The sequence below is a fragment of the Bubalus kerabau genome, chromosome 6 (genome assembly GCF_029407905.1).
Source record: "Bubalus kerabau isolate K-KA32 ecotype Philippines breed swamp buffalo chromosome 6, PCC_UOA_SB_1v2, whole genome shotgun sequence".
NCBI classification, from domain to species: Eukaryota; Metazoa; Chordata; class Mammalia; order Artiodactyla; family Bovidae; genus Bubalus; species Bubalus kerabau.
The window spans coordinates 31,120,043-31,144,973 of NC_073629.1; the positions used below are offsets into that span (position 1 = coordinate 31,120,043).

Genomic DNA, 24,931 nt, shown 5'->3' on the forward strand with positions numbered 1-24,931 from the left:
CTGTAACACACCAAGGGCAGCTCTCAATCTAATCAAGATTCTTCACGTTTACTGATACTGTTTTAGAAGCTGAAGGTTCTTTCTCCTCATGAAAGGTTCTTATAGCATTACTCTTGCTATAGAGGAAATAAATCTGGCTCAAGTCAGAGTAAGCAGCATCACTCCTGTTCTACTCTAACAAATATTTCATGAAAGCAGCTTTTTATTAGAGTAGATAATCCTCCTTGATTCCTGGAGGGACCACAGATTCATAGAACGTTACAGCTGGAAAGGGCTTTAGAGCATCTAGTAAAACATCGTTTCATAAATGAAAAAGTCAGGCTTAGAAGTAAAGAGACTTGCCTTTGATTATACAACTTGTAAGCAGCAGAGCTAAAACTAAATCAGGTTTCTTGATTCTAAGTCAGCCCAGTACAAGCTACACTATTAATTCAACCTAGTAAGTAAGAAGAGGGATCCAAAATTGAAAGGAGAGGAAAATAGTGGTACTTAAGAAGTTCAAAATGAAAATGAATGAGGCTATTTAAAAAGAAAAAAAAAAAAAAAAAAAAGACATGGTGGTATAAAACGGCTAAAAAAGTGCTGCTGCCTATGGGACAAAAACCTAGGATTGAAAACTAGTATGAAATTCAGCCAAACTTCCTGGCAAAGAGCTGAGAAATTACATAAAGTTTACAACTCTTGAAATGTACAATAACTTAAAAACTGATATTTTCATTGAAGTGACTGAATTCATCTAGTATATAATTACTCCTCACTAAATTCAGAGGACAGAATCCGACAGTCTTTCTTTCTGAAAGCAGAAAGAAAGAAGAGTTTTAGTCCATTACACTTTATTACAGCACTAAGTCTTTTGTTAACATAAAGCTTTTTGCTATCAGAAATTCAAGAAAACGTTTTGGCTTAAATAATCACTTGTACAAAACAAGGACCATGCTGAAGTTTTATGAGTTCCTGCATGTTCTTCCCCAAAGCAATATTCCCTTAAGATATACTGTGCATTAGTAGAAGAGATATTAAACTGTTTAAAACAAACACACACACAGAGAAAAAAAGCATTCTTTGGTTTCCTCATCAACGAAGTACTTTGCTCAAAGTAGATATTCCCAAAACAAGTTTTCCTTTATCTGGGTGTATATGGCAATAACAAGACTACTAGTCTTTTGAAAGTCTTTTTATGCTAGAAAGATTATATTACCTGGCACTTGTAAACAGATGACAAATGATTAGATGCATGAATTTTTAGGTATCAAGAAAGTGGTTAATTACACCAAGATCGTGTTTGTGTGTACGCAATCACTAGGTACCGTGCTTCTGTACTTATTATACTTCTTAACAAGTATGTATTCAAAACTTGAAACAAAATCTTTGGATTCACTAAACCAAGCTGTACAAAATCTGTGGTCTGAGAAGCTGTTGTCAATATTATACCTGGATATTATATATATAATTTTAGCATATCAAAAATATTTACATTGCAACACATATGATCAATGAATACAAAACTTATTTATAAATGCACATATATTTACAATGAGACCCCTGGATGACAGGGACCAAAAGAGAGAAAGAGATTCACAAGAATACAAAACTCTTGACCTGGTAATAGTTGGTCAAGTCTGGGATTCCTGTCAACGACCTTGAATATCAAAGCCCCACTCTCAACTATACGTTTAAAATCACTGCAGAATCCCAGGCACACTTCTCAGGGGCCTCCAAAGTTATTTCTCTTCCTTGGAAGGCAAAACAAAATGGCGTAGTTTATTCAGGGTCATTCTGCAGGTTGAGACAATCCAAGGTGTTAAGCAGCAAGGAGACTCTTCCTAAGAGGCTATGCACACCTGGGCACATCCCGCTAGAACCATCACAAAGCACTTTGTCCTGTATCTTCCTCTGCCTGGGTTGCACATTTTCTATTAGATGTACCCATTTCTGTCAGCCGTTACCCTTTCTTCATCAAGTATAAGCCAAACGAATGCCTGGCCTACCTTGGTGTGGTCAGATAGAACTGTAGACGTAAGTAAAGCAAATGCTGACTTTGGGGTTTCTTCTGAACTCTGAGGTAGTAAATACAAAATCAATTAATCTGAGTCTGCTGAAACTGCATCCTAGAGTGAGTTTCATGTGCCCTCACTGCCACTGTGAACGTTCCGAGTCCTACTAAAATCAAAAGTGTGGTCGTGTAACCTGTGACAGGGCGTGGGGCACGTGGAACAGTCTGGATCACTCTCTGGCAGGCCCTCGTTTTGATGGAGTTGTGATGACCCAAGGACTGACGGCTGGGGAAAAGGAGGATGAGGCATACCTGCTTCTCTGCTTACGTTCCACAGAGGCCGCTGCAAGGTTTCTGAGAATGAAAGACAGGAATAATTAATTACCAGTGGTGAACGGAAGTTTACATTTTCTAAGACTTAATTTTCTTCTACCCAAGTCCTCAAAGAAATTAAGATGCCCAATATTCCTAAATAAGGACGTTAAGATCAAATGTATACTTGCTATTTTTCTTGCAACAACCAAAAAAAGAAAACAAAGCAAAACAAAAACTGGAACTATGGTCTTTCAAACCCTTCTAACCAACAACCTCAACAATTAATTGCTGAAATCATGCTATATGTCATCTACTTTCACCTATTATTGGTGTTTCTGCTACTATAAAAAGGAAAGCTTAAATCTCTTTACACACATGGGAACAGACTAAAAGAGAATTAGTATCCAAATAGTAATGAAAGTTGTGTAATACATAGAAAAAAACATGGACTAAGCAGTCATTATATCATTAAATAACAAATATCTATCTTTAAAAAATCATTTAAAAAATAAACAACCATTCCCCTTCAGCTTCTAACATGCCAGTAATTCTAAAAACAAAATAATAACCAAAAGCTGGTGTTTTAAATCAGGTTATCTGTACTTTAGTCTAAAAAATATGCATTTCTCATTATTATTTACTGCAGTGGTGAGCTCTTTCCCCAGAGAACACTGACTGAAAGTTGTATTATTAACTTCATGGGGCTGCATTTTGGAAAAGGCTAGCCCAACATTCTAGAAACGAACACTCAGAAATAAAAATAAGACCATGTGCAAAATAAGCTAGAGCAGGGTTTCTCGAGCTTTAATATGCATAAAATAACCTGGAGATTGTGTTAAAATACAGACTCTGGTTCACATGCTCTGCATTTCTAACAAGCTCCTAGGTAATGCTAATGCTTTGAGTAGCAAGTAGCTACAACACCCTAGGTAAGGAACAAGCAGTATACCAAAGCAGTCTCATTTGCTGACTTCCTCACCTACAGACCAGATTAACAATATAGACAACCCCAAAGTTGGGGAAAGAGACACCGCGTTTTTAGCTCTACTTAATATTTTGTGTGTGTACAGCTCTTCTAAGACATGGGGAAATGGATTTAGTGTTGATGCCTTTCTTTCACGGACACAGAACTTTAAAGATGAGGCTAACTTTAATAACAGGATATTTTCCTCTAACCTGTATGCAGCCTCTTTAGAAAACTTAGTTAAGAGAACAACAGAGCACATAGCAAAAGTCCATGCTATTCCATTTATTCCAGCCGGAACCATCCCTGGAAGCACCACTACACAACCTCTTCCACTCGAGACCTGCAGTGGTCAGCCCCACCCTACTTCCAGTGCTCTTCCATTCCAGGCTGACAAGAGGGTGAGAGCTGATGAAGAGCCTGGATGGAGGAGACGACATACTCAGGAGTGCCCTTCATGGTCTAGAAAGAGTTTCATTTGGCTTTGTTTTGATTTGCTTTACTGAGTGGGTTGTTTCAAATGCCCCATCTTCACAATACAACCTGTGTTCCTCTTCCTCATCTGCACAATACAACTGAAAGCAAACACCTGCCAAGTCATACCGACATTCAACATTTACCTGATAGAACAGCAACCAAACAAAATGTTTTTAAATCACAGAAGTGAAAATATTCACCAAATTATGCCCAAATTATTGTACCCTTGGTATCTCAGGTCTCCATTATTTAAATAAATATGGAAGAAAAAAGTATTGCCTATGTGAAACTTTTTTTATAGAAACTTTTTCTGTAACTTTTCCTAAATCTTTAGAAATAAGATCTTGCTACTCCCACAAAAACTGTTTTCATCCTACAACTTCAGACTTCTTTCCATAAAAATCTCTGGCTCTAGTTTATAAAAGTTAACAGTAGCTAATTATTACAGTATACCAATTTGTTTGTTTCTGTCAAATGAGAGTGCTACGGACATGACAGAAGGAAAAATCAAGTAGGTGAAAGTGAAAACAAACCAAAACAATAAACAACGCCGTGCCCTTTACCACTGCTCATCCGCGCGGAGGAAGGCTTCTTCTCATTCATCCTCTCATGGTTGGTGGGAAAGGCACATCTCTCTCTCTCTGCTGACGACACCAGGCTCTCCAGGGTAGTGGCATCTTGGGGAGGATGTGCCAAGTAAGTCTCTTTGGGCATCTGGACCATGAGGCTGGACAGTGTCTGATCCAGAACATCCTCTTCAGTAATATAGGTGTACGGACAGTATTCTCGGGTCCGGGAGTAGATGTTAGCATTGTCATAACAATCTGAGCAGATAACTCTGGTGCCAGCGCCACCTAATACAACCCAGGAAAGAAAGCAAACATCCTTCAGTTAAGGACTCAGTTTTGCTCATCGTTAGTTTTCTCTAACAGCTGTCATCATTGTCATCACAGCTGGCGTGTGTTCAAAACTTACATTAGAAACGTGATGAAGTTTCAAGGTCTTTCTGTGAATTAACTTATTTAATCCTTATAATATGCTTATGAGGTAAGTACTAATTATTATCGCTATATTACACACGGAATAACTACAACACAGAGAGGTTGGGTAACTTGCCCGAAGACATATTGCCCACTGGAAAGCTGAAACTTAAACTCTGGTCCTCTGACTTCAGCACACACGCTCTTGAATAGTACATTAAATCATCCTTGTCCAGCCTGAATAAAGTCATGTTAAAATCAAGAGAGCCAAGATAAGGTTGGCACTGTGCTACAAGACACATGTTTGGCTTAAGCAAACTAAAGCAGAGAAGAAGAAGCTAGGATGACTTCACTTCACAAAAGCCCCTATGACTTTCATGAGTCAAGAGGTTAAGCAACACTAATTGCTAAAAGGATTCCTAGAGAAAGTTTCTGACGGTCAAGGGTCCTGCCTGACAAGTGTGTATGTGGTAGAAGTAAGTTTAATAATGAGCTCCCTGGACCATTAAGTGTTTGAAAACTGAATGATAAAAGAGAGGAAAGTGAGAACTAGAGAGTGAGTTACTTATTCATGATCAAGCAACAGAATTGTTAGAATTGGAAAAGAACTGAAGTAATTAAGTTTAACCCAGAAAGTAGTGTTATTTCCCACCAACTGCAAAGAGCAGAGGCTTTTAAGCATTCTTTAAACAGCCAGAAGGACTTCCCTGTCAGTGCAGTGGTTAGAATTTGGTGTTTTCACTGCCATGGCCCCCAGTTCAATCCCTGGTCGGGGAACGAAGATCCTACAAACTGCTGAGTGCAGCCAAAAAAAGGCTAGAAATACCCTCCTTTTCATGGAAAGCCAAAAGAAAATCCAATTTGTCGATTTACATATAAGTTCTAGTAACACCCAGTCTAAAAAAAATCTCTGTAGAAATGAAACAGACCTTCCATTTGATTAGTACTTCAAGTACTACACAGATTCATTCAAAGAATCTTTGAGAATCTTGAGGGAAATGCTTTATAAAATATTGTTGCTTTATTTTTAAAATGAAGAAATTAAAGCTCAGATTTTAAATAACGTGTTCATGGCCACATGGCTGGAAAGAAGAACTGAGTCAAACCCAATTCTATCCCTTAATTCTCCTCCTTGTGCTCTGTCACTCCCCATGGGAAGGGTGGAGTGGAGAAAAGTACTGTTGAGAAGTTAGGTTCTTAATTAGAACTTAATTATTTTATATCTCTTAATTATTATTTTATATCTTAACTATTTTATCTCTCTCTGATACTCTCCAATATATACTGAGAATCATCAAAGCCCTTTAAACTTGAGTGAATGTCTACCTGTCAGCAGACAGAACAAACTTCCTGGACATGGTCTGAAGGGTGCTCATGCCTGAAAAGGATAAAAGACACCTGAAAGAAGTTTCTAGAACATCTCTCTCCCATAACAATACTTTGGTTCGGAAGCCTTTGCTGTGTTCGCCAACCCCTTGTTTAAGAATATGTTCCTCTGGAATAGGAAATGGCAACCCACTCCAGTATTCTTGCCCGGACAATCCCATGGACAGAGAAGCCTGGGGGGCTGCAGTCCATTGGGTCACAAAGAGTTGGACATGACTTAGCACATACACAAGAAAATAATTACTGTATATGTGTCATTTTCTCTTTATCTGCTTATAATTTATAATATATTTGTCATGTAGTAGATTAGCTAATGATATGGGCTGTAAAAATAGATCACCTAGGTTTGAATTTTTTCTCCCTCTAAATGATCACTAAATGTAGTCTTGTATAAATGTCTTAATTTCTCTATACCTCAGTCTTTTAATCAGTGCATTAGTGATTATACTGGTACTGAATACATAGACTGTCATGGGGACTGAGTGTGCACATGTAAAAATATTTAAATGGTTTCTGATACATAGTAAACATCATTCAATAAATGTTAACTATTTTTCTTTTTGAAAAAAAAAAAAAGAAGAAAGTGTTCCTCCTTTCTGTTAAATGATTTTCTCCTCTATTAAGACTCTAGTCAATTTTCATCCTATTTTGCATGGATCCAAATGTTTCCATTGTGTATCTTATTTTAAAATACTGCTTCAAGTTAGTGGGGAAGACTATCCACTGAAAACTAAACCCAACCGGGTAGGCAGAAACGGTAAGCACAGACATTGAAGAGTCATTACCATCAGTGCCTTTGTGTAAATATCCATTGGCAGGAGGCATAAGTTGCTGATGACTGCCTGCCTCAGAATTGCTGTAGCCTTCCTGTGGCTCAGACAGCGTTCCTTGGGAAGACAAGTAGCTGGGAATGTCTGCAGGCAGATTGAGTTCCTCTGTAAAAGAGACATCTGTAACTCTCAAATAAAGTTAGGTCATTTATTTACCTAACTCAGAAGACTATTTTGCAAATGTATTCTACTTCTCTACTAATGACCAGGAAAATATTATGTACCCAGGAACTCAAGAGCTCTTAGAATTTTCTCTTAAAATTATTTCTCATTAGAATTCTCCCCCAAGCTTCATTTTAAAAGTATTAGCAAAAGAAGCAAAACCTAAAGTCTGAAATCCACAGACACACTTTCACAATCTATCTGGCTGTATTGTATCTCTTCTCTCACAGGACTTCAGGGTGAGTGAGAAGTGTCAAAGACTAACCTCTGTCATAAGGACTCCACTCTTTCCCACAGGAAAATTACAAGAGAAATGAGCCTTAGGAATTAAAGAAAGAAGGTGCACTGCAACTGTTTATAAGAGCAAAGTCTGGGGGGACTGTCTAGAAATTCTTAAAATTATTCACTAGAGAGGTTCCATCACATCAAGGAAGTAGGACATTTTAACAGAAAAACTCTCCCTCTATCACACATAAAGTATCAAAACTCTTCACTACATTCTGACTCAGACACAAGCCACAGTGGTCAACCGGATACCACTTACCTGTGTTCGTGATACTATAGTCTTCGTTTTTCCTTCTCATGTGGTAAATAACAATGACCCAGATCAAAGAGGTTCCCACTACACAGCAGACCACAACAATGATCACAATGCCGACTGTGGTCCACCCATCATCTTCATGTCCCATGCTACTCTGGGCAGAGTCACAATTGGGGGATGAAATCACATTTAGGTAAATGTGACCACGTTCTGTCCCAAGGGTGTTTGACATAATGCAGGTATATTTCCCAGCATCATCTAGCCCAGCATCTACGATGATGAGAAGCTGGTTGGCTGCAGCAAAGAAGTGCCGTTCTGTCACCAGCAAAGGTCCATCATCTTTGGTCCAGTTGAGGCGAGGGGCGGGACTCCCTCCAGCTATGCATTGTAATACCGCAGTTTCACCTCGAGTTACTGTCTTGTCCTCCAGGGGTCTAATAAATGAGGGTGTCTCTAACAGAAAGATGCATTAAAAAAAATATCAGGCAATTTTATCCTTAAAATTCTACTGAATTAGACTAATGAGGTTATGATGAAATAAGCATTTTCATAAGCTCATGGGAAGATCAGAAGTTTTTCAGAAAAGCAAAAGCCTCAAAAAATCTGAATTTCCTCTTAGGAATTCTACCTAGAGCAAGCGATCCTAGGTGAAGAAGTCAAGATTCATATACAAAAAATGTTTATTACAAAATTAATTGTAATTTTTAAAGATGAAAAAATCTAGCAGAAAAATGAGTAATTTAACAGTACAGTCACATATTTCATGAAGACTTAATGACAATGTAACCCTGTGATACAATATTAAGTGGAAAAAAGTAGGTATACATAACCACATGAAGATGAGTAATTTTAAAAAGTCCAGAATATGTCAAAATCTAAACAGGGTTTGAGTGACTTTCCTTCCTTTTTTCAAATTTTCTGCATATCTTAAAATTTTTAAACAATAAGTTTATTTTCCTGGTTACACAAGTAGTTAAACAAACCAACATTTTTAAAAACCCTAACATCTGGAGGCAAAGAGAATTTGCCTTGATTTGAGTCCCATAAAGACAAATGTTCTAATAAGAAAAAAAAAAACTGGCTTATCAGGGGAAATCTACAGGGAAAACACATTTTACCAGAGCATAGGATTAACAGGAGCACACTGGAAGGAAAATAGGAAATCTAACCAGAAGACAGATCTTTTCATCTTTTACAAATTTTTTTTTTTTTTAATGAAGTAAGGGGGAAAAGTTAAATTGTCTCAAGTTCTCTGAAGCAGTATAATGAAATTCACTGAATCGTAGAAAAAACATATACATGAAGCAGAAAACTGACAGAGATGAACAGAACAGGGTAAAGGAATTTGAATTTTCAATTCATGGGATAAAAATCTCCAATTCTGCCCTCAAAATTTCTCCAGATTCCAGTTAGCTGTTCCACTAATATCCACACTTGACACATACTTGTATAAATTGGCAGAACAATGATCCCAACTGAAATCTAACTTGAGACTTTTCTTCCCATTAAGACCAAGAGTTGATCCACAATAAAAGGACTCCCACAAAAGTATGGATCCACAAAGCAGTAAACATACCTAACACGATGAGCGAGGCATTTGCTGAGAGACCACCTGCTATATTCTGTGCCATGCAGCTATAGATCCCCATGTCTTCTATTTTCACATTTGCAATGAAAAAGACATCATCCTCAGGCATGACATGCATGCGTCTCTCTCGAGCCGCAGGAAAGTCAGTACCACCATCTTTCTGCCAGGAAATCTGAGGTGCAGGGTGCCCCTCCGCAGCACATTCTAATCTGGCCATGGCACCAGTGCGAATAGTTAGATCCATTGGAGTTTTCAGAAAAGATGGCATCTCTGTTCCAAAAAAGATCACCAAAAGATAGTGGGTGGGGGAAAGATATATATACATAGACACACACACACAAGGGAGAATCTATTAGGCAAAATACCAACTGTTGTGCTGCTCCATTTTTTTGAGAAGACACGCTCTCTGCATTGACAGTAAATACAGCTGCAGAGGCCATCTTTTCCCTAAGAATCTCAGAGCGTGGAGTACAGTGATGACTAAGTCTTCCAGAATGCATGACAAATCTACCTGATCTCCTTGACAGGGACAGAAAAAGCTGAGGCCGTAAACTTTTCTGAACCTATATTTTAGCATTTAATATTTACTATTCCTTACTTAAGAGATGCATGATAAAAAAAAATGTTATGCCTTCAAACAGCTCATAAAACAGCCCGGAAGCAAGACACATGTACATCTTTCAGTAGCACAAAGCCTGAAGTGCTGTAGTTATTCAATCTAATAGGCAACAGACCAATCAAGCTGTTGTATATTTTTTCAACAGACGCAATGAAAAAGAGCATTATTTTCAAAAATGGTTTCATTGACTACCTTTAGACAATGATAATGATCAATGGTCCCAGAAATGTTAATACTCCCAGTTATTGGACGGCCCTGTGAACAGTGTCAGGAATAAATTTTATAGTTTTTAGAGCAGAATTACAGTTCTAGAAAGAAAATGGAGAATTAAAAATAATTTTTTTTTCAAAAACACAAAAGAGAGTAGTTCATCTCCTGAAACCATGGAATTCACCTTTACCCCTCAGTCAAATACTAATTAGGGACAGCAAGCGGGTAAATTAACAATCCAGCCTGTGTACTATCATAACCCTAAACACAGAAACAGTAAGGACCCTCACCCAGTGTCAGGTTTAATGTAATCTTCTTGATCAAAAGTTCAAAAATTAAACATGAAAAATCCTTCTAACTATAAAACCATCACGGAGCATAATTTCTTACCATTCACAGTCAGTTTGGCTTTATGAGAATAGTTAGAACCAAAGTGATTAGTAATAATACACTGATATTTTCCTTCATCTGTGAAATTCACATTGAAAAGATGTAGGACACTAGTATATTCCAGAGCTTCTCCAGCCTGTTGCTGATAACGAACAAAATTCTCAATATCAGCATCATACAAGACATCACTGTCCTTGCGCCACAGAGCAGACACGGGCGAATCACTGCTGCTCACCGCAGTGCATCTCAGAGTCACATTCACGCCTCTCAGAGCAACTGTGGTCTCAGGATGAGTTCTTATCTGTGGCTTGAGCAAATCATCTAAGAGGGAAAAATACAGGGCAGGAGCCAAGTCACTTATTTATTTTTGCTTCTACAGATTCAATTTTAAAACAAGTAATATAAAACTGCATGTTCTGTTGACAAAATGTCAAAAGGTTGAAAGGGCCTACAGAACTAGAACCCAATTCCCTTATTTCAACATGAGGAAAATGATGCCCAGAGGGTCAATGACTTGCTCTAAGATATGTAAATCAGCAGCTCAGCCTGGAATGGAACCCAAGTTTTCAAACTTCAGGGGTTAGTATTCTTTCCACCCTCCCTTACCGTCACTTATGCTTAGAATGCACTATCTTAAGTATTACCAGTTACTGGCAAAAGCAAAAACTTAAATTAGAATTTTAAAACAAGCTTTAATTCTATTACCCTTTGTATGTATGTGTATGTGTATATATAACATATATAAAAATAGATATTCTATTAATAAAACATACTATCTGATAGTACTTTGTGCATAACTTTCAACTAAAATAGTGAAAAATTTAAAATATGTCCAAAGTCCAACTGAAGACGGGCTTAGGACTGGCTAATAAACTATAGATTCATAAATAATAATATATTATTGAATTGATTCAGAGAAGCAGGTAAATGAATTTTTAACGAAATGTCTTTACTCAGTAACATTTCACTGTGTCATATATAGGGTATGTTTACACATTTAAAACTAAGTAAAGTGAGAAGGGCATTCATGGTAATATAACTAGGTTCTTTGCTTTCTTCCTTAAAATTTGTTTTACAAATTTTAAATTTGTAAAAACAAGTTAAGTATTTTATGCACCTGAACTTCCAAATGTCCTAAGCATTTTTAAGTGATCTGGCAATATACAGGTATCTAAATGCTATTAGCAACACAGATACACTGACCTAAAAGTTCCATTGTGTAAAAGTTAAGAATTAACTACTTTAAAGGAAATGTAAGTGTAAAAGAAAAATCTCCAAAATGAGAATACAGATGTACACTTGAAATGACGATTAAGCGTTAGAATTAAGACAACTCGTCTATGACAACTTGTCTATGTTCCCTCTTGTCCTCCAAAAAATTGCCAAACCTTGCTGCTTTTGTCTTAAGAAAATGTATTAAAAGTAGAAAACAAATGAAATTGGTACATCCATACATTGCTAGTGACCACATAAACTAGTGCTATCTGTTTGAAAATGCCTGGGAGCACTTTTTCAAGATCTACTAAATATAAAATCATACTTCTGAATGAATTCATAAACAAACAAACTCATACTTTTTAATGCAGGAATCTTACTAGATATTTATTCTAAGGCTAACAATCCCCTAAAAAGAAAAGGCTTACATTCATAAAGATGCTATTATACTGACATTATTTTAAATGATTGTTTAAGAATACACAGAGGAAAAAAGACTTCCTAAGTTATATTAAGTCAAAGAACATAAAATTTAAGCTACAATTACAATATTAGTGAAAAAAGTAAAGAAATGGAAACAGGCTAGTGGGAAAGTATTCTACTTTAAATTTTTTTAATTCTGTTGGTAAGACAGTAAGGAATAAGATACAAAATTTAAAACAAAAATACAAACCACAGACAAAATCTTTCAGATCCACATTCAGGATGCTTTGCCCTGCAAGCCATTCAGGGTGTGCACAGCTTACATTCACAGAATGTTGAAAGTTATTATCAACCAGCCACTGAAGCAACCACTTCAAATGGCAGTCACAAAGCAAACTATTTGTGTTCAGAATCCTGTAGAAATAAAGAGGAAAATAACTGCTCTTTATTTTTCATTCCAAGTTTCTCCAGCATTTTAAGCTTACTACATATCTATTCACTTTTCTTGCCAAAAAAATGCCTAACCTGACTCTAACCATAAGAAAACAAATTCAAGCAGTCAACTGTTTCCTGAAATATGACAGCGTGATGAAAAACGCTAACAAAAGGTGTTGGGGAATAAGGGTAAGGGATCTATTTTTAGTCTAAAGGAAACTAAAGAGTCATTACAATCAAATGTAGAGTGAGAAACTTCATTAAGAAAATATATCTACAAAGGACATTTTTTTGGACACTGGAGAAATCTAAGCATCGACTGCATATTAGATATTATTTTATCAATGTTAATTTCATTAGATGTGATAATAGTATTGCAGTTATGCAAGAAAATAACCTTGCATAGGAAATACATGCTAAGATATTTTAGGAGTAAAATGTCATATGTCTGTAGCTTACTTTCAACTGGTTAAACAAAGTAATAATATATATATGTATATGAGTGTGTGCAGAAAGAGGGAGAGGGAGAGAAAGGGAGGGAAAAGGAAGGAAGGAGGAAGAGAGAAAAATATGTAACAGATTTAGGAAATAGTTCAGAATTGATGAATCCAGGTAAACAGAATATCGATGTTCACTGTGCCTTCCTTTAAATTTTTGAGGTCTAAAAATTTTCCCAAAGAAATTTGGGGAAGAGCTTACTATATATATTAGAACAAAGAGACAACTTTGTTGTGGAGAGGGCATAATTATTCTCAAATTATTTCATCAAGATTAAAAACATTTCAGCCCTGTGGCAACATGTACTACAATTTAAACTAAAAACCACTGAAAAATGGTTTGTGGTCATAATAGGCCTATAAAATACATTTGAAAAGTCAGTGTTTTCTTTTAATCACCCTTAAATGTCCCATCCCCTTGGAACCAGGGAAAGCAAGTGATTTTGACAATATTATAACCTGCTTTATGTGCATCTCTAAAATCCTCAAGTAGTTTTACAGTTTGCTATAAAAATACCTAAGATCTGATTCCAAAGAAGTTTCAAACAGTCTTTAAGGGTACCCCAAAAGCCACAGTTTATCAAGGGCAATTTTAAGTAAGCAGGCCAAAGACTACCTTCTGCATTTAAGAATTCTTATGCTATATGCATTCATTCACAGAGAAATATTTGAGACTACTATATGCCAGGCACTGTCCTAGGCTGTGGTACTATCGCCCTCACAAAGCTTGCATATTTAGACTCAAGCAATATACAAACAAATGCAAAGTAGAGTTACAAAGTTAAGTCCTACGAAGGAGAAACAAAGCTGGGCAGAGACAGAAGGAAAGCAGCTACCACTTTAGAGACAGCAGCTACCAGTTTAGATAAAGCAGTCAGAGAAAGAAAGCAAATCATGTGATCTGGGGTAAGCGTGTCACAAATGGAGGAAACTGCACTAACACTTTGAGGCCAATGCTTCGGAAAAGCATTTACCAGGAAAAGCTCCAGGAAAAGGAATGGGGCCGCTGACGGCAGAGCACAGAAAGTGAGGGACAAGGATGGGAATGAGCTCCAAGAGCTGGGCAAGAAGGACCAGGCCACGCAAGTGCTTTATAAACTTAGGAAAGAAGCTAAGTTGTTCTTTTCCTACATGTGCTGGAATACGCTGGAAAGTAAAGAACAAAGGAATAATACAGTCTAATTTATGCTTTCTTAGGTATACTGTAAGTTGGCGCATGGAACCTGGACTCATATCCTAATTTCACTACTTACCTTAGGCAAGATACTGAATGCCTCCAAAATCTCAGTTTCTTTTTCTGAAAAATGGGATTGAGAGTGCCTACCTCAAAGATTGTTTTGAATAAAGCATTTAGCACAGTGCCTGGCCACAGATACCACAGAATCCACATTAGTTCACTTCACTTCTACTTCTTTTGCATCTTTCCACTCTTCACAAGCTAATGAACCCTGTCTCGCCAACTGAGTACACCCTGTGTTCTCTCCACAAGTATATGGAGAGATATACATCAAATACTAACAGTGGTTGTCTTTGGAGCACTGAGGATTCGGGGTCTTTCTCTCCCTTGGTTTAATTATCAAATTTTCTACCATGATTATATAACTTTAATGCAAAACAATTTTTAATTTATATTTGACTCTCCCGTCTCCCCTCAAAATTTTTGCAAAGCACTGTGAAGGATACAAACAAGTATCAAGAGATATTTTAACAAATGGTGATGTCAAATTCAGTATTATAATCATGACTTAAATTTAAGAGCAACTAAAACTTCTCAGTAAAAAAAAATCAGTATTAGAATTCCTGCATTAGCAGCCTATTCAAACCAACTCACAAAATTACCAAATGACTCTCTTAAGAATGAAACTACAGTATTTGCTTTCACCTACTATATAAATTATATTTAAAACAGAGTTCTCTTTAGAATTAAAACTTTCTTGCTGGCCCTCAGATTATCACAACCAAAAACTGGTAATACTGATATACTGTTATGCAGTAAGTTGTGCCTTTTCAAGTAAGCCTTAAGAGAAATAACTCAAAATATGTCAAGAGACCAAAAACAAAACAAAAAAAAGCCACTTTAAAAATCTGGCAGAAAGTAACAAAAAATGATCTCCATATTTTAACTTTTGCTGTTACCTTATTCATCTCTGTGTGTCAAGCTCTGTGTCAAACATCTTCTCAAAAGCTTTCTAAAGCATTTGTGGGGGGAATCCTAACTCTTTACGGCCTATTAGGCCCTACATGGTCAGGTCAGCTTAACCCTCTGCCTCATTTCCTACCACGTTTCCCCTCGCTCTTGTCTTCCAGCCACACCAGTGTGTCTGCCATTTTTCAAGCACAAAAAGCAAGTTTCTACCTCTGGGTCTTTTCACCTGCTCTTCCCTGTGCCTAGACCGCCCCTCACCCAGTATAAAGTGGCTTGCCATGTCATCTCACTAAGGGCCTGGCTCTAAGGCCGTTATCTTCAGAAAAGCCTTCCCTCACTATTTCAAATAACAACCCCTGTCACTCTGTACCACCTTTGACCCAGTTTTTTCTTCAGAACATTACCTGATGAGATATCATATGCCTACTTGTTCACAATTTATTTCCCTTTAGAATTCACTGCAACATGCTGTGAGGACAGAGGCTTTGTCTTGTTCACTGCTGCATTTTTAGCATTTAGAACAGTATCCTACATACCAAATGACAATAAATATTTCTCGAACAAACAAATTATCTCATTTTATCCTCACACAACCCTGAGGACAGTGCTATTCCCATTCTGAGAAGGGAAATTGAGTCTCAGACTAAATACATAGTAATAAAGAATGGAACAAGAATCCAAACCTAGACAGCTTGAACTCACATACTTCCAGTGTATTGCAAACTATATGTGGAGAAGGACCAGTTTTTTAAATTCTCAATCTGTTTTGATCAATACTTTTATAAAATTCAACAAAAGTATCACAGTAATGTCAAATTGTTCTTAAAGTTTCTAAAACCGTGTGTTCTGAATTTCTGTCCTTATCTCGTCATGAATCCATTGTGAATCCACAGACCTCCCTTTGAGGTAGATAAGTTGATATACCCCATTGATTCTCACCAGTGGCTAAATATTCAAATCACCAGAGCTTAAAATTAACAGCAGTTCCCGACTAACCAGCCTTCCCCTGTGAAATACCCCCCCTAGGAAATAAGAATAATTTTTTAAAAATCATGAATAAAAAAATGGTTAAAATAATATGTATTTCTCTATCATAACTATTCAATAGTTTTGGAACATTTTAGTAGTTTGAATAGATTACAGACATCCTCTCTGACCGTTAAAATGAAAGTGCTATGCTGCTGCTGCTGCTGCTAAGTTGCTTCAGTCATGTCTGACTCTGTGCGACCCCAGAGACTGCAGCCCACCAGGATCCCCCGTCCCTGGGATTCTCCAGGCAAGAACACTGGAGTGGGTTGCCATTTCCTTCTCCAATGCATGAAAGTGAAAAGTGAAAGTGAAATCGCTCAGTCGCGTCTGACTCTTAGCGACCCCATGGACTGCAGCCCACCAGGCTCCTCCACCCATGGGATTTTCCAGGCAAGAGTACTGGAGTGGGTTGCCATTGCCTTCAGATTACCTCCAAAAAATTATGTAATATCTTAACTGTAACCCACCCCAAGGGAACACATGTCTCCAACAGTCCAAAAAGGAGGAAAGGAATAAAAAAGGAACAGAAGGATAAACCTAAAGCATAAGGAGTAGCGCTAAGGTCTCTTTTAACTATAAGCATCAGCAGCATAGGAAAAGAAATAGAAGGTCTTGGAGCCACACACACTGGGCTTTTCAATGTTGAGTTATTTTTAAATTACATCCAACCACCAAAATAACTGAATGTTACCACTTTCTTTTTTCCTGCCTGAATTGTGTGCTTTGGGAAATATCTGGGTCACATTCATCACACATACACAACAAGCATGGATAACTATCTAATTAGTGACAAAAAAAGACTTAAGTTACTTACAATTCTTTCAAGCGAGTCTGGGAAAAAGCATTTTCTTGGATAGACATTATAGCATTGTTGTTCAAATCTCTGAAATGAAGAGAAATGAAACATTCCCAGTCACCATTTCTATAATTAAGTTATATAAACACTTTAAATGGTCATGAAAACCTCTGCCAATAGCAAAGATTATTTATATACTAATCAAAATGAATGATAAATACTCACAGATGCTCAAGGGACTCAAGACCAATGAATGCTTTCTTTGTAACTGACTTAATCTGATTTCCTTGTAAGATTCTGAAATACAAACAAACCTTTCTAATAAAGCTCTCCACTAAACAAAATTAAGTTCATTAAAATAAACATTTACCTATAAAAAGTGAAAATAAGCTTAACATGCATTTTTAAGAAAGTTGTGAATCTTTATTATCAACTAATGCAAAGCATAGAATAAAGGCATCTATTAATATGTTGGTACTCAGTGAGGTACCTGTAAACAACTAGCCTGACCACAGATAACACTTGTGGTTTTCAATAATAAACTGGATCATATTCCCAGTTTCTCCCTTCTCAGCAAAAGATCATTCAGTCAAAGAAATTCAGGCAAGTGTGAAGCCTTGGAGACATTGTTAATGGGAGATCTAAAATCTCACTTGAGAGAATTCTCTTTTGCTGGTTAAATTACTCATAAATCTCACATGATTAAAAAGATCACTGGTTCAATTGTGGTTTCAGTGCATTTCTTTTACTTAAATTGAAATTTTAGTTCCACAAATAACTTCTCTTTAAGTGACCTTAGGAATGCTCTTTCAGAGAAGTGCCCCACCACACACACACACACACACACACACACACACACACACACGAGAGAGAGAGAGAGAAAGAAAAACAAATCGAAACACAAAAACGTTAATAAACAACAAAGCTTCTTCCTTTAGTGGATGAGTCAGAAGGCTGACTTTCTAGCCACAGCAAATAGATACAATCCAATCACATTTACAACTGATTCTTGACCTTTGTAAACATACATAAATGTGAAAAATACATACAATTTAGTGAGACTTGTGAGTCCAGCAAAGGCTTCACTAGCATCTTCTATGGCCCATGAAATTTCATTGTTTCTTAAGTTTCTGCAAAAATGTCAAGGATAGACAGGTTATTTTAGTCAGCATGACCATCACACCATCAGGCATCATCCTGACATAACAATGCTAATTTTGACCCTTGTATTAAAGGTTATTTATGATAAACATTCAATTCCTCTTTTTGAAGAATACTGAGATAAGCATGTAAGTGCTAATTCTCATAAGCTAAGAATTAAGCCAACCTTGATAAATACATTAAGCAACCCGCTAAGAGTATTAATCTTCCTAGTTAATAGCCTGTAACTGTGTTAGCTTATTAGAAATTAATCAAGGACCTACAAAAAGCAGGAGGAATTCAAGATGCAAGGTGTATGGCTTACCAATCTGATTTCAGACTGATGGGATTTGGGGTGACCCACACCTTACCCTGAGATTTCAAACCTGACAAAGACTAATGTCAATAGAGAGCTTCACAGCTCAAAAGCAATTAAACATGACCCTGGGAAGTAACAATGATATACCCATGTGCTAGAGTGATCACTCTGCTTTCTTTAAAAGAAAAAATATGAGTCTTTTAAAAATTCATTCTTCCATTCTCAGAAGGTACAACTGCACTGCATCTTGTCCTCATGGAAGAAATCCAGTCAAAGATATTTAGTCACTTTTGTTCCTTAAGTCATCTCAGAACAAAGTACAAAGCTTTTTGCTTTGTAAGACATATGTAAAGTTATGTGAATAATAGTAAAGAGATAGATCACTCTTCCCATTTAGCTATGTCTTTACTTGAAGTGAAAGCTACAACAGATCATCTTATTTTACCAAAGAATAAACAACTGATGGCTCAACTCTGCAGCACTCTGCACTCCTCCTCAGAACTCACTCACCAAAGTGAGTAACAAGTATATCTACTCTGACAAGAGCATTGATCCAAAGCCAGAATATTTCAGATCTGTTCCTAATTCTGCCTTAACTATCTTTGTAGCATTAGTTATTACTGCTGCAATTACTTTCCTAAGCTTTAATACTAAAAGTAATAATCAGTGCTGTACTGAAAGAACCTGTCTGCCATCCCATGCACTGCCAAAAGGCTACAGCTGCTTCTAATATAAATTCCTAAAGAAATAAATTCCTGAGATTGCACTGATCTAATTTAACCTCTGATAATGTAGAAAAAATAAGCATTTTTAATTTTTCAAGGTCAAATCTAAAGGAGGACTATTTCATTAAGTTAAAAAAAAAATCAAACACATACTTGTGCACCCACAGACACCTTCACAAAATCATCATGCTTTGTCACTGATGGTTAGGTCCCCAAGTTTGGAACTTGCCTCTTTTTTAAGTCCATTTATCAACTAAACCTGATGACCAGAGAGTCCCCTAAGGTTCTTGAAGAACCTTAACAATCTACAAATTCTACTAATTACTCTTACTTTATTATGCTCTACGTTTGAGATTACTGTATCTCATTAAAATATCTCTTCATTCAATTATATTCCATGATAAAGATAAAACATTCAACTTACAGAACCACAGAGTTGAAAATGCCTTTTCCAACTACCTAATCCTATGTCCATCCTTCACTGAACAAAAAGATAAAGAAAAAAATAACACCCAGGAAAGGTTAAGTGATTCCGTTTGTCTGGCAGTAAAGTAAAAAAATCACACGAGCTTTAGTATAAAAAAGACCTGGGTTCTAATCCTGGCCCAAACATTTACAAGGGATATGACTTTAAATAAATCATTTTAATCTCTCTGAACTTCAGTCCCCCAATATGGAAAAGACCAGTAATATCCTAATACTCTGAAAGCCCTTGACCCATATCAGATCATTAATAAATGTTAGTTTTTTCTGTCCAAAATCATGCAGCAAATTGTTAACAGTAGCAGGTCTCCTGCCAGAAGTGTCCCCATAATATCTCCTGCATTCTTCTGAATGAGAAGCGGTAGTTCTGGAATACTACTATTAGCGGAAGGTCAGAAGAGTAGAAAATGTGCGTTCTTGACACTAGCAACTGTGTATTATTCCACAGTAAGAGATGCTCTGTTGTTCAGTTAACTAAGAATTCAAGTACAAGCTGAACTCACTAGAGATAAGTAAAATTTACGTACAGGGATAGAGATAAGCAAGACTGTCTTGCCCCACAACATAGGAGAGAAGAACTACAAATATTAACATACATAAATTTGTAGATTCATTAGTTATTTTGCTTCACTGCTTTAAAAAAAAGTCAGCAAAAAAACCCCCAAAAGGACAGATGTACTTACAGTGTTTGTAGATTGGAAAGAAACCTAAATACACCATCAGCAATGTGAGTGACTCTGTTGTCCCCTAAATTCAATCTCTCCAGTAAGTTCAGACCCACAAAGGCAGATTCATCCAGACGGGTTAACTGGTTATAGGACAAATCACTAAACACAGGAAACATGGTAAACAAGGTAAAGAATTCACTCTCTTTCAGTTCAACTTTCATATTCTTACTCTACTTACACGACAGATTTAGGGCTTTCAAACTTCTAATAAAAAGGGATATTAGATCTCATTACTAGCCATGGGAATGACTTAATCTGCTCTAGTCTCACAGCCCCCACTGAAATCCCATCCCACACTCACAGTTCAGACAGTCTTTGGCAGAACTCCCACGCATCAGGGCTGATTCTTTCAACAGCATTCTGGCTCACATAGAGCTGCTGTAACATTCGCAAGCCGTACAACCACCCCTTGTTCACTTCTGTAAGGTTATTATGCTCCAGTTCTCTGCAGAATTAGAGAAAGGAGGAAATATGTTTCAAATAAGGCACTGCAATGGGAGATTCCAAAATCTTCATTAATGCTTGAACAGAGAGCCATACACTTTTGCTCAACCCAAGTGAACAAATTCTTTTCATAAATGTTACTTTAGATTTAGTGCAAGAAAGTGGGGAGACTGTCTAAAATGTATCTATAAAACAAACGCACCAAAAGATATAGTATACCTGGTTCTAGATAAATTCTGATAATTTTCACCTACCAAACATTAAGGGAATATAAACATTTTAGATGAAATGTTTGGAAAAATGATAACAAAAATACTGGTTAGATAACAAAGCTTAAAGTTTAACTTATTTCACGTAAAAGCTAAAATACTTTGTTATAATTAAAGTTACTATCCTAGCTGTTTAGCACTGAAAAGTCCAAGACTCCTTTCCTAACAATCTCCTATTCTAGTTTACAGTACTTACAATTCTTCCATGTTATCCAAGCCAAAAAAAGCTCCATCCTTAAGTTTGCTAATTCCATTCCGTTGCATTTTCAAAGATCTTAAGGAGTCAAGCCCTTGGAATGTGAGACCCTCCACAACTTTAATCCTGTTTCTTTTAAGTTCCCTTTAAAAAAATTGTTTTACAGTCAGAAAACCGGTTTGCTGATTTGCCCTAATAATAATAAAAAGAAACAGACACTGTAAGAAAAAACGATCTTCTTATAATCGATCTATTCAGTTACTCACAAGAACTGGAGGTGAGGTAGCTTGAAGATCTTGGGTGGAATCATGCTAATTCTGTTCCTGTTTAACTTCACCACTAATAAGGAGCTTGACAAATTGTCAAAGCAACCAGCCTCCAAGACGGTTATCCTATTATTACTCAAATTCCTAAAATGAACAAGGTAACGACAAAAAAAATTTAATGAAACTAAATAAACATTCTACCACCAGAAAGCTGCCCCAAGCCTATGACTGAGTCCCAGTTCTACCACTTAGCAACTGTAAACAACTTTACAAATCATGTAACTGCTTTTGTGCTTCTTCAACACAAAACAAGGGTAATACCTACTTCATTTGGGCTGAAACAGTGTGAACATGTTTTGTAAACTGTAAAACACCAGCATACATACTAATTATCATCATCACACAGAGTAAGCGCCTATTTAACAGAACACTACCATTTATCTTTTACAAAACTGTTAGTAAAACACAATCCACAATTAAATCTCAAAACTTGCCCTGGATACTTAATATTTTCTGTAAATAGGGTACTCTTTCTTCAAGGGCAGGGAAAAAAACAAAAAAATCTAACCTAAGTTTGTTTCACACAAGCAAAATCACAATAAACAACAGACATATCTGGGTACCAATGAATAATAAACATGCACGTTAAAGTAAATCTAGTTTAAACTCTTATTTTACTTACAGATACTTAAGCTGCATTCGAGGAAATGAAGATGTCTTGATTTCTGATATTAGATTTGAGCTGAGATCTAAAGTCTCGAGAGCAGGGTAAAACTGGAACACTTCTGCATTTATTTCTGGGATTATATTATGAACTCTACAAAACAAAGATTACATTGAAGCTATTGCCAGGGATCCACCCTAGAGCACAAAAATAACTACGGTTAACAACAAGGGTCCCTAAAACAAAAATTAAAAAACCGTGTAGTATTCACAATTTAAGTAGAAGACCTGATATCTTATTTACTTACAATGAGAGGAGAGTAATATTAGAAGTTGGTTCTCCAAAATACGGGATTTCTGTTAGTTCATTATAATTCATTTTCCTGGATAGGAGGAAAAATAGATTTAAAAATTTAGTGAGGGAAATGTTACCTCTCGAGTTCTAGTTTCTAGCTAATACATATTCTTTAGAATAGACACCACATTTGGAAAAAAAGCCTATGACCGAGAATGAGTCAGACTAAATGTATTCTACTGAGAAATTAGAAATTTTAATTAACAAATTTTCCTAGTATAGAACTATAATTTGATATCAACATTTGAAAAGTTAGGAAATATTTTGCAACATTATGTATTTTTTATTCCCAGCAAGGTTCTTTCAATAGTTACATAAGTTATTAAATACAGTTTTAAAATATACACACAATTTTTTTTAAGTTACTCAAAGTTAGGGAAAGCTGTTTGAGACTACAGACCTAACAGATTATCTCAGTTGTTTTAGTAGCAAATCTAATGCAATCACATTTCACCAACCTGGTTTTCAATCTAGAATACAGCAACCTCAACAATCTAGAATACAGAAAAGAAGCCAGGAGTAAAATGCCTCCAATCAACCAAATGAAGTAACGAAGTCCATGCAATATATAATAAAGCTCGTGCACTTCCCACTGAGCATTTTCCTTTCCTCAGGGCCTACTCTTGCAGCTAATAAACTTGTTAATTGTTCATTCAGTCCACAGCAGATAAGAGGTGGTCAATTTGAGGCAAGGAAGAAGAGAATGCAGAGACAATGAGAGCTCAAAGTACCCTTTGTCACAAAGATATTCAAAAGAAAAACTCATCTGAGATTCTGGGGGTGTTTAGTATAGAGGTAAACAGTTGTGCCTCTGAGAATATCACAATGCAATAACTACATTAATAATATTTTAGAAAATCCTTTCCAAAAACTAAGTAATAATACATTTCAGTACTAAAGGAAAAATGTCAGTGAAGTAGAATATTGAATTACATTAAACAACATACTTCACATGATACCAAAAATATTGTATTTCATATAAATTTACTTCAGACATGACACTTCCACCTCAGACAAGTCAAAGGGTAAAAAATAAATAAATTTACACAACCGAGAGTTTTAAGGCTAAAACTCTGGCAAAATATATGTATATATACACACACACTCATCACTCTAAAGAGGGGAGAAATCTTACTTTAGGGCCCTTGGAAGTAAAACAGTATTGCTATGCAGTTTACAACTTGAAATCATCAACTCAATGGCATAATACCCAAAGAGTTCGTGATAGTAACAAAGCTAAACATAAGTTTAGGTTTTTAAACATATTTTAATGTAAGGTTTTCTTTCCTTCAAATTTCTTTTGGTGACATTTTTGGACTGAATATCCTGTAATTCCTAATTCAACAAATCACCTCAAAGAATTTAATGTAAATTTGAGTAAATAAAAATAACTTACACTTCTTGCAATGTTTGAGACTCCAAGCTGATGTTCCAGTTAGACAACCGATTATGACTCAAATCCCTAAGTGGAGGACAAAAGACCATTCTTAGGTTAATGTTGGGAATCACACTTAAAGGAAAGAAAAAACAATGAAACTAAAATAGGAATCTAAAAACACTACCAAACATGAATCTGAGTAGCACAGATAAAAAAGTGTTTACAAAGGATGAATAAAAATTCATCTAGATTTCAAAACAGCTTTTTCAGTTTTATTGAGGGCATTTTAATTTTTGTTTTTACTCACTAGGAAATACATTCACGTGGCTCAACAATCAAGAAGTTATAAAAGGATACACAGTAACAAGTCTCCCACGCTTTTCCCCAGTCGTTCAACTTTCCTCCCCAACATCAAGTGAAAATATATTAATACCATTTCTTTTATAGCCTGTCAGATATACCAGAAAAATTGTATACAAATGGTAGAATAATTTACACATTATTTTGCCTCTTGCCTTTTTCACTTAACAATACATCTTGTAGATCATTTCAGTGATATGGTTTCTTCATCCCTTCTAGTGATTATATTATACTTTTTTATTATAATGAACTATATTCTTATTCTATATACTTTTGAAAGAAATACACATTTTAAAGTAATAAAAATATATACTTCTAAAGTAATATAAACTTCACATATGTATTACACTTTACTTATAGATAAACTTGCAGATGGATTGGATTTCACAAGTCAAGACAGTCAGTGAGTTTCTATTTTAGAATTGAGGTTGACCACATCCCTGATAGAGATGCAGTCTTCCTTAAAAAATAAAAAAAAGGGGAATCTAGCTTCAGAGAAGGGGAATTCATCTCACTGCAAGTTACCTTAATGATGATGATAGTGGCAGCAACAGCTAACATTTCTTAAGTGCCATGCACGCTTCTATGCACTTTATACATACTAACTGT

General features: G+C 36.1%; 1 protein-coding gene across 4 annotated transcripts in view; it reads right to left on the reverse strand.

Annotated features, from left to right (window-relative positions):
• Positions 1-1,507: 1,507 nt before the first annotated feature.
• LRIG2 (leucine rich repeats and immunoglobulin like domains 2) overlaps positions 1,508-24,931 on the reverse strand; it is a 60,920-nt gene continuing 37,496 nt past the window's right edge. Inside the window, exons 2-19 of one of the 4 annotated variants that reach the window (XM_055584706.1) lie at positions 23,981-24,046; positions 23,043-23,078; positions 22,538-22,612; positions 22,249-22,383; positions 21,567-21,710; positions 21,301-21,444; positions 20,693-20,836; positions 20,347-20,490; positions 18,046-18,126; positions 17,222-17,293; positions 17,015-17,083; positions 12,344-12,507; positions 10,456-10,776; positions 9,225-9,506; positions 7,652-8,101; positions 6,901-7,050; positions 4,283-4,603; positions 1,508-2,347 (exon numbers count right to left, since the gene is read on the reverse strand). In XM_055584706.1, the coding sequence (XP_055440681.1) occupies positions 2,121-2,347; positions 4,283-4,603; positions 6,901-7,050; positions 7,652-8,101; positions 9,225-9,506; positions 10,456-10,776; positions 12,344-12,507; positions 17,015-17,083; positions 17,222-17,293; positions 18,046-18,126; positions 20,347-20,490; positions 20,693-20,836; positions 21,301-21,444; positions 21,567-21,710; positions 22,249-22,383; positions 22,538-22,612; positions 23,043-23,078; positions 23,981-24,046 (3,025 nt within the window). In that variant the 3' untranslated portion in view covers positions 1,508-2,120. The remainder of the gene's footprint in view (positions 2,348-4,282; positions 4,604-6,900; positions 7,051-7,651; positions 8,102-9,224; positions 9,507-10,455; positions 10,777-12,343; positions 12,508-17,014; positions 17,084-17,221; positions 17,294-18,045; positions 18,127-20,346; positions 20,491-20,692; positions 20,837-21,300; positions 21,445-21,566; positions 21,711-22,248; positions 22,384-22,537; positions 22,613-23,042; positions 23,079-23,980; positions 24,047-24,931) is intronic. The other 3 variants (XM_055584707.1, XM_055584708.1, XM_055584709.1) reach the window with 3 other exon arrangements.